Source organism: Petromyzon marinus, chromosome 28, assembly GCF_048934315.1.
Source record: "Petromyzon marinus isolate PM22_M1 ecotype Great Lakes invasive population chromosome 28, UKy_Petmar_22M1.pri1.0, whole genome shotgun sequence".
NCBI classification, from domain to species: Eukaryota; Metazoa; Chordata; class Hyperoartia; order Petromyzontiformes; family Petromyzontidae; genus Petromyzon; species Petromyzon marinus.
This window is the reverse complement of record NC_133694.1, coordinates 735,606-746,353: the sequence shown is the minus strand read 5'-3', so window position 1 is coordinate 746,353 and position 10,748 is coordinate 735,606. Positions and strand designations below refer to the sequence as shown.

The 10,748-nt window shown below is 44.6% G+C and overlaps 1 protein-coding gene across 1 annotated transcript in view; it reads left to right on the top strand.

Annotated features, from left to right (window-relative positions):
* The first annotated feature begins 3,073 nt into the window (after window positions 1–3,073).
* The window catches only part of LOC116946846 (uncharacterized), a 49,293-nt gene continuing 41,618 nt past the window's right edge, over window positions 3,074–10,748 (top strand). Inside the window, 1 exon segment of the mRNA XM_032962043.2 lies at window positions 3,074–4,516. Within this exon segment, the coding sequence (XP_032817934.2) occupies window positions 4,450–4,516 (67 nt within the window). The 5' untranslated portion in view covers window positions 3,074–4,449.

The window sequence follows — 10,748 nt, the reverse complement described above, 5'->3', positions numbered from 1 at the left end:
TCTCTGAACAACAACGGCCGTGGGACGACATCTTCAGCGACCGCTGAATCGGCGCACGGTTCCCCAAAGCAAGAAGTATTTTCTTGGCCGTCGGTGTGTCGTGACGCGCACGGGGAAATGTATTTGGCCGCTATCAAGCAGCTAATCCGTCGTGGTGGACCAAGGGGTTGTTTTTAACCATACTTCACCTTGCGGGTCAGTGTGTGGGTGGGTGGATGTGGGGAGCGGTAGTGTAGCGGTTAGCGCGCTGCACTACGAACCCGGCAACCGGAATTCGATTCACGCCCACGGCCAACATCAGTGGCGATTATCTGAACCGGTCATGGGCCTCCACTGGGGAGGCAAAGGAGTTTGCCACCCACCACATCGTGTGCCACCGTGCCGGCCTTCATAGGTGCTCGCTAATAGCACTTGCCCCAACAGTCTGTAAGGCTATCCGGGGGATTTTTGTCTTTGTGTGCCAGGACTGGTTAAAGGCATCACTTGCCCCTGGCGAGATCCCTCCCCTGTGTCTCGGCAAGGGTATATGATTACAGGTGAATACGTGACTTTACCGAAAGAACCAATAATATGTGTAACAAGAATCTAGTGCTCCAATGTATCTCTAAAAATTATATTTCCTCGACTGTTTGAAATGTATATGCCCTGTTCACTGGTTTGCATAACTACGACACAGAATCGTCCGTACAAAATACACGACGCCTTTGTGCATTCTGCACAAAGCCCATCAGCAGTCCCTGAGCAGTGCATTGTGCTCCTCTTACCAGAGGTGACTATAACAAAATGTATCAGTCTTGATTTGAAGCTTTCGTGACTGCAGGAATTCATACTCTTTGGTTCTTTCGGTAAAGTCACATGAAGTCAAGAGTAATATATATATACTGTATCTGCGCAAATGTGATCGACTTGTAGCAGCAGCAGAAATGATAGAGAGATATACAACGGTAGATGGGTCCCGTCTTCATTAGGATTCATCAGCGCAGTACAGTCACCAATGCTCACAGCTGCAGACTCTGGGAACCGTGTGTGTGGAGTGCCCACACTCCACACATTGGCATGATGGGGCCAAGTAACTTCTCAAATGCTGAATGCACAAAGGCCGAGTCCGCGTCGCTCACGTCGTTGTGTTGTTGTTGTTGTGAGACTCGAGATTTCCCGGCCTGTACTATTTGTCTGTTACGATTGTGTTTCTCGTCATTTACAGATTTGATTCCTACGGTGGTCCCCACGATCGCTACCTCTTGAGGGACAATCCTGAAGCTGATGGGGATGGCCGCCTCCTTTAAACCGAACCTCCTACAAATCCTCCGCGTTTGTGTCGGAAACCGCGGAGTTGCTCTCGTGAAAAGACTCGGCAAGTCACGCAATTTAACTTGCCTTCCGTTTTATTATTATTATTAGGTTCGCAGATGTCCTACTGGACTGTCTAACTGGACATCTATGAAAAAAAGCTTCACAAAAAGCTTGGATTCCTCCAGTATAAATACATATTCTGATGGTGATATTATTTTAGCTGAAGATGTACACGACCCTGACTCATCAGAGCGCCATGTCCGATTAATTCTCGTTACGAGCGTTTACAACATCTCTGGAGGGATGGTGGAGCGGACGGGTCGAGTACTTGAAGCGCCGAGTCTGCCGGTGCAGCCCTTTCCATTCTGAGCGAGACAGCGTCGAGCGGTGATGTCGAACCCGGCCGTGAGACGTCTCGAGCCAGCGGTGAGCACGTGGGCCTTCCCCCTTCGGCTCACAACGCTCGCCATTTCTCCGTGGAGAAATCACTCCTCGTCGCTCACTGAAACGTGGACATCAAACGGCAACCGCTGTTCGCTCAATCGCAGCGATTCCTCCCTGCTCCTATCGGCATCGAGCCACGCTCATTTCCTTTGGCGATCCTTAGCCAGTAGTGGAAATTCCACATTCCTATGACGGGGGACAATATATCCGTAGGACAGCCACTATTACATGGTGCTCATCATACACTAAATAGCTTTGCATCTCTGATGTTTTAAACATTTTCTTTAATGTCACTGTTTAATGCACAACTTTATTCCTGGCGTGGGAGTCTGGCCGGTAATTGCGTTTGGACACAAACGCGATTCCAAGGCAAGTGAATGTTCATTTTGCATTGATCTGTAGCACCTCTCTGGCATAAATCGACCATCCGCGGTGCTGTTACATGGAACGCATAAACAGAACACGGCACATATAATTGTAGAAAAAGTATAAAATCCATTTTTAAAAAATATATTTAAAAGCACGCAACACAGTTCCTAGATCAATTCCCAACCACCATCGCCACCACCTCGCCCCGCGACCATCCTCACGTGAGATAAGTGGTTGTAGCTTGGAGAGATGTGCGTTTAGTTGGAGCAGAGTGGGTTGAGAGCAAATACATCTGTTGGTCTGATTGATCTGTCGGAGGTTTGTGATGAACACTGGAGATTGGTTGAATAATGATTTTTATATTTAGCGAGATTTTGAACTGTTTTTGTACTTGGGAGGTAACTGGTCTGTGCGATGTGAGACGATGAATTTAAAAGTCTGAAGATGAGTAGCTGCTAAAAAATATACGTCTGCCAAAATACATCTCATTGTAAATAAAGCCGCACACTCTAAAATGTATTCCGTGTTGTTATTTAGTCACCGTGTATTTCGCCCCCGCTTCATTGTTTGTTTGCGGAGGGGAGGAGCGGGGGGTGTGGGTCTCTGCGCCCTAACCTGCGAGCCGTGAACCCGCTCTGCGAGTCGAGAGAGCCAACCCCAGCACGAGTCGCATGCGACACCGTCAATGATGCCCCCAGCCAAGATTCCACTCAGAGCCTCATTATCCCGTGATGCTGCTGCTGCTTGCTGCTGCGTTGGCAGTGTGCACAGTTAACGAAAACACCTTGACACGTTCGTTAATAACGCCGTGGCCTTTAAAGATAATAATAAAACAATAATTGGTGACGTTTCAGGCAATGCACTTCATTTACTATGAAAAAAAGCGCAATTGCTTAAAGCGTCACCTACTTGATCGTTTGCTTTTAAGACCACGCAGCGCTGTTGACGAATGTGTTGAGTGTTTTTTTTGTGTCAATTCATGGCCTGATTATTTATACCAGCTTTTCGTTCACAAGGTATATTATTGGTTGCGTTTGTGCGTACAAAATTTGACACGAGCGTAAGAACTCACTGTTTACACAGCCACTACATAGTTACTCTGCGATACATCACACGTCGACTGTCGTGATGATGGACCGCCAACAACTCCTCGTGACGACAGCGTCGTACCAACGTTTGATTAAAGTTCCCCGTTCAACGTTGGAAGAGCCATTTGGACACAATTCCATGACCACATTGTGATGTATGTATGTTGAACTTCTTTCGCATCGTACATAACCAACCGGCATAATCAGAGGTGATGTGACTCGTTTCAGAAGCTTTGACCAACGTGTGACATCGGTTGGAAGATTTGATATTTTTCAACTACGCAGGAGCGGCAGCATAGCGATGTCTACACTTGACTATGAACCAGCAACCTGAGTTCGGTTCCTGGCTATGGCTAGCAGCCGTGGTGAGTGACATCTGAACTGGTCCAGGGCCTCCCTTTCACTAGCCCACGCTGACCAGCGCGATGAAGTATGGTCAATAAACTCCCTTGACCTACACGGCATGGGGGAGGGCTTCATCCAGCATTGGATTGACAAGGGCTGTAATTGACAAGGGCTGCAATTGTAATAATTATATTTGTATACATCTGCCAGCACAACAAGTTAATTTTTTTATATATAAATGGTCATTATGTAAGCATCATATTGGCACTATCATTGCTATACAATCACACAACATAGTGCGTAAACACACCATTATCTGAAGGCAGACAGAGCAGTATAGATTGGGCAGATGGAACAGGCAACATTGACTCGCCAGCTTCTCAGCTTTTATTTTGGAGTGGTAAAAAAAACTACGGAAACAAAGCGAGAAGACTAATAACACTTGTATGCAGCAGGATACAGTGCTTAATCAGGTGGGTGGGTATTGTGATGATCACAATGCACAATGGAAGTCACGGCGTGGTGGCAGCGCTCGTCTTAGTTACTCAAACCACCGTGAACTACTGTGGCAGTCGAGCGTGGGAATATTCTCGTCTCTCGCGGTGGAAATTCACCATTCCCATGGCAGGACCTGTCTCTGTAGGACAACTGAAAGGATGGCCTTGAGACTCCGTACCAGTTCGAGTGATCGGCATTTTCTGTAGGTGACGTGAACGGTCTTTGTATCGAAGGGTGTGACAGATATTCCCTTGACCAGTGTGAGCTTTCGAGTCTGGAGAGCCGCGGGCACAAGGTTGCACACGCCGCGGTATGTGGACTTATTTAGTGTCGGCAAGAGAGACCAGGCAGAGGCAGAGAGACCAACGACTGACTGCATGAGAAGACAGGGGGCTGCTGAGACGAATCCACAATGGAAACTCCGACATCTTCGCTGCTGCGCGCCGTTCTCCTGTGTCTCTGCACAGCCCCATTGATATGTAAGACCCCTTTCTTCTCACGTTGCACGCCCAATGTAATACTCGTAGATGATAATCTATTGTTCTTTGCGTTAATGTTTTTACTTTAAAATAAATTGAAATGCAGAGTCAATTGCGCAAAATAAAGTACAACAGCGTGCAACGAATAGCGTAAGAAAAGTTAGATATGGGAAGGCGAGTGTGAGTAGATGTGTCTTGCACAGAGTACGGAATTGAGAGGACAATCGGCGCATTTTGGATGTCCGGTGGCAGGCAGCGGGGAGTTTCAGATTTTTAGGGCTGCGCTCGAGAAGACTTCGTCCCCTCAACGTCGGATGAACAATCCTGGGCTGGGAGAGTCTCGTCATTCTCGTGGAACGGAGTGTACAGAATGTGCCTGAGGATTGGAGGGAGATTCGGTTTTGCATATAGATCGGGGCCAAGCCATGCAGTGCTTTGTAGGTTCGGAGCCCAACCTTGAACTGGATGCTGAAGCGGACTGGTAGCCAGTGCAAGCTGCGGAGTGCGGGCGTAATGAGTTCAGATCGGATCATCCGCCGGATCATCCAGGTAGCTGAATTCTGCACTAACTGGAGCCTCTGCACCAATACCAGTGATAGCTCTGCGTAAAGGGCCTCTCTAGACGAGACTGTATCTCTAGGCGAGATTATGGGTCTCAAAGGGAGTCTGTGGGTCTCTAAGCAAATATGAGTCTGTAAGTGAATTTGTGGGTCTTTATGTGAGTATGTGGGTCTGTATGCGAGTATGTGGGTATCCATGCAAGACTGTGGCCCTCTCTGTGTGAATCTATGTGTCTCTGTAGCAAGCCGCTGCCAGTGTATTGGTTTCTCAATTAATCCACCCGCATGCATCATCACCAGCGACTTCAAAACTCGAGGCGGATTTTGTGGATCCCCAACCCAGAGTCCTGAACCACCACTGGTTTGATGTGGTACCACGTTCTTTGACAGGGCACTTGACTGCAGGACAGGAGACGGTGATGATTCCCTTTCACTGATGGAATGGCATGCTGCCCGCTGCCTGTCCATCACCGAGTTATTTAATCAGCGATCCTCTTTGCTGCATTGATCTTGCTTTGGGTGTGCTATGTGTCTTGCGAGGGGGAAAATTTTTCTTATTGTATTGTATTACCGTTGTCTTGTTGAGCTTTGTGAGCATCAACGACGCTATATGCAAAATACATCATTACCAATAGTTCAGCTGCAGTGTTAAATGCTGCATCGTAACAGCTCTACAAATTAAATAAAAACATACGCACCAATGTAACTGCTACTCGCCACACGTCCCATTACTCAACATTAACCTGCAGATTACTCGGTTGGCTTCACACAGCCGCAGCAGCGACATCTCCTCCCTACTGCGACGAACTTGGCAGGAGCCTCCTGAAAAAGAGCCGTAAGACTCGGCGAGGTTATCTTAAGTAAACAAACAAATATAATAACAAAAGTTATAAAAATGAAGTGCAAGTGCATGCATGTAGCTCTACCCCACGCGTATGTAGCACTACCCCACCTCACATGCATGTAGCTCTACCCCACACGTATGTAGCACTACCCCACCCCATATGCATGTAGCTCTACCCCACACGTATGTAGCACAACCCCACCCCACATGCATGTAGCTCTACCCCACACGTATGTAGCACTACCCCACCTCACATGCATGTAGCTCTACCCCACACGTATGTAGCACTACCCCACCTCACATGCATGTAGCTCTACCCCACACGTATGTAGCACTACCCCACCCCACATGCATGTAGCTCTACCCCACACGTATGTAGCACTACCCCATGCCACATGCATGTAGCTCTACCCCACACGTATGTAGCACTACCCCACCCCACATGCATGTAGCTCTACCCCACACGTATGTAGCACTACCCCACCTCACATGCATGTAGCTCTACCCCACACGTATGTAGCACTACCCCATCCCACATGCATGTAGCTCTACCCCACACGTATGTAGCACTACCCCACCTCACATGCATGTAGCTCTACCCCACACGTATGTAGCACTACCCCATCCCACATGCATGTAGCTCTACCCCACACGTATGTAGCACTACCCCATCCCACATGCATGTAGCTCTACCCCACACGTATGTAGCACTACCCCATCCCACATGCATGTAGCTCTACCCCACACGTATGTAGCACTACCCCACCTCACATGCATGTAGCTCTACCCCACACGTATGTAGCACTACCCCACCTCACATGCATCTAGCTCTACCCACACGTATGTAGCACTACCCCACCCCACATGCATGTAGCTCTACCCCACACGTATGTAGCACTACCCCACCCCACATGCATGTAGCTCTACCCCACCCAGGCATGGAATTTCTGGCGACTGCGTCTTAGGGAAAATTACGATAATCATAAGCTACGTTCTTCAAAGTCACGTGATGGAAGGCTACGTCCAATTCAAACCGAGTACCTATCTGTCTCTGGACAATGTCTAATAACCAAATCATATTTGATTGCATGTTTTACCACAAGTATGTGTGGTTATTGCAGAACTGATGCCTTGTAATAGATGTCTATCAGGTGTTTCAACATCTTAACACCTCCTGTATTATTGGCAGAAAATTATGGATTTTGGGCTCATATATGGTGTAGCCCCTATTGGAACACACATTTGTTTGCATAAGACATTTGCTTTCCCAGTACATTTTGATAACAAGAACTAAAAAGACACTCAAAAAAATAGCGAAACTTGTTTCTTTCACCCTGCTTCTAATTTCGTATGAATTTCAAACATTTGCAAGTGCCTTTGATACTTTTATTGAAGGGGATTGTCTCTACTAGTGTAACTATACGTCAATTTAATCGTTGTTCTTCATGAAAATTGTCTTAAATGTAAGTCTCTAACTCTTATCGTCAACTCTGTCTCCGACTTCTCCGTGTGCTGTGAAGGGCCATCGGCTGCAATGTTACCTGATGTCTACTATACCTGTTGTCTATTCCTGTTGTCTACTATACCTGTTGTCTACTATACCTGTTGTCTACTATACCTGTTGTCTACTATACATGTTGTCTACTATTACTGTTGTCTACTATACCTGTTGTCTACTATTCCTGTTGTCTACTATTCCTGTTGTCTACTATTCCTGTTGTCTACTATTCCTGTTGTCTACTATACATGTTGTCTACTATACCTGTTGTCTACTATACCTGTTGTCTACTATTCCTGTTGTCTACTATACCTGTTGTCTACTATTCCTGTTGTCTACTATTCCTGTTGTCTACTATTCCTGTTGTCTACTATACATGTTGTCTACTATACCTGTTGTCTACTATTCCTGTTGTCTACTATTCCTGTTGTCTACTATTCCTGTTGTCTACTATACCTGTTGTCTACTATACCTGTTGTCTACTATACATGTTGTCTACTATTCCTGTTGTCTACTATACCTGTTGTCTACTATACCTGTTGTCTACTATTCCTGTTGTCTACTATACCTGTTGTCTACTATTCCTGTTGTCTACTATACCTGTTGTCTACTATTCCTGTTGTCTACTATTCCTGTTGTCTACTATTCATGTTGTCTACTATACCTGTTGTCTACTATACCTGTTGTCTACTATACATGTTGTCTACTATTCCTGTTGTCTACTATACCTGTTGTCTACTATTCCTGTTGTCTACCATTCCTGTTGTCTACTATACCTGTTGTCTACTATACCTGTTGTCTACTATTCCTGTTGTCTACTATACCTGTTGTCTACTATACCTGTTGTCTACAATTCCTGTTGTCTACTATACCTGTTGTCTACTATTCCTGTTGTCTACTATTCCTGTTGTCTACTATTCCTGTTGTCTACTATACCTGTTATCTACTATACCTGTTGTCTACTATTCCTGTTGTCTACTATACCTGTTGTCTACTATACCTGTTGTCTACTATACCTGTTGTCTACTATTCCTGTTGTCTACTATTCCTGTTGTCTACTATACCTGTTGTCTAATATACCTGTCGTCTACTATACCTGTTGTCTATTCCTGTTGTCTACTATACCTGTTGTCTACTATACCTGTTGTCTACTATTCCTGTTGTCTACTATACCTGTTGTCTACTATTCCTGTTGTCTACTATTCCTGTTGTCTACTATTCCTGTTGTCTACTATACCTGTCGTCTACTATACCTGTTGTCTACTATACCTGTTGTCTACTATACCTGTTGTCTATTCCTGTTGTCTACCATACCTGTTGTCTACTATACCTGTTGTCTACTATACCTGTTGTCTACTATTCCTGTTGTCTATTATACCTGTTGTCTACTATACCTGTTGTCTACTATACCTGTTGTCTACTATTCCTGTTGTCTACTATACCTGTTGTCTACTATACCTGTCGTCTACTATACCTGTTGTCTATTCCTGTTGTCTACTATACCTGTTGTCTACTATACCTGTTGTCTACTATTCCTGTTGTCTACTATACCTGTTGTCTACTATTCCTGTTGTCTACTATTCCTGTTGTCTACTATTCCTGTTGTCTACTATACCTGTTGTCTACTATACCTGTTGTCTACTATACCTGTTGTCTATTCCTGTTGTCTACCATACCTGTTGTCTACTATACCTGTTGTCTACTATACCTGTTGTCTACTATTCCTGTTGTCTACTATTCCTGTTGTCTACTATACCTGTTGTCTACTATTCCTGTTGTCTACTATTCCTGTTGTCTACTATACCTGTTGTCTACTATACCTGTTGTCTACTATTCCTGTTGTCTACTATTCCTGTTGTCTACTATCCCTGGCGTCTACTATCCCTGTTGTCTACTATACCCGTTGTCTACTATACCTGTTGTCTACTATTCCTGTTGTCTACTATACCTGTTGTCTACTATTCCTGTTGTCTACTATCCCTGTCGTCTACTATACCTGTTGTCTACTATACCTGTTGTCTACTATACCTGTTGTCTACTATTCCTGTTGTCTACTATACCTGTTGTCTACTATACCTGTTGTCTGCTATTCCTGTTGTCTACTATTCCTGTTGTCTACTATTCCTGTTGTCTACTATACCTGTTGTCTACTATTCCTGTTGTCTACTATACCTGTTGTCTACTATACCTGTCGTCTACTATACCTGTTGTCTACTATACCTGTTGTCTACTATACCTGTTGTCTATTCCTGTTGTCTACCATACCTGTTGTCTACTATACCTGTTGTCTACTATACCTGTTGTCTACTATTCCTGTTGTCTACTATACCTGTTGTCTACTATACCTGTTGTCTACTATTCCTGTTGTCTACTATTCCTGTTGTCTACTATTCCTGTTGTCTGCTATTCCTGTTGTCTACTATACATGTTGTCTACTATACCTGTTGTCTACTATACCTGTTGTCTACTATTCCTGTTGTCTACTATTCCTGTTGTCTACTATACCTGTTGTCTACTATACCTGTTGTCTACTATACCTGTTGTCTATTCCTGTTGTCTACCATACCTGTTGTCTACTATACCTGTTGTCTACTATACCTGTTGTCTACTATTCCTGTTGTCTACTATTCCTGTTGTCTACTATACCTGTTGTCTACTATACCTGTTGTCTACTATTCCTGTTGTCTACTATTCCTGTTGTCTACTATACCTGTTGTCTACTATACCTGTTGTCTACTATTCCTGTTGTCTACTATTCCTGTTGTCTACTATCCCTGGCGTCTACTATCCCTGTTGTCTACTATACCCGTTGTCTACTATACCTGTTGTCTACTATTCCTGTTGTCTACTATACCTGTTCTCTACTATTCCTGTTGTCTACTATCCCTGTCGTCTACTATACCTGTTGTCTACTATACCTGTTGTCTACTATACCTGTTGTCTACTATTCCTGTTGTCTACTATACCTGTTGTCTACTATACCTGTTGTCTGCTATTCCTGTTGTCTACTATTCCTGTTGTCTACTATTCCTGTTGTCTACTATACCTGTTGTCTACTATTCCTGTTGTCTAATATACCTGTTGTCTACTATACCTGTCGTCTACTATACCTGTTGTCTACTATACCTGTTGTCTACTATACCTGTTGTCTATTCCTGTTGTCTACCATACCTGTTGTCTACTATACCTGTTGTCTACTATACCTGTTGTCTACTATTCCTGTTGTCTACTATACCTGTTGTCTACTATACCTGTTGTCTACTATTACTGTTGTCTACTATTCCTGTTGTCTGCTATTCCTGTTGTCTACTATTCCTGTTGTCTACTATT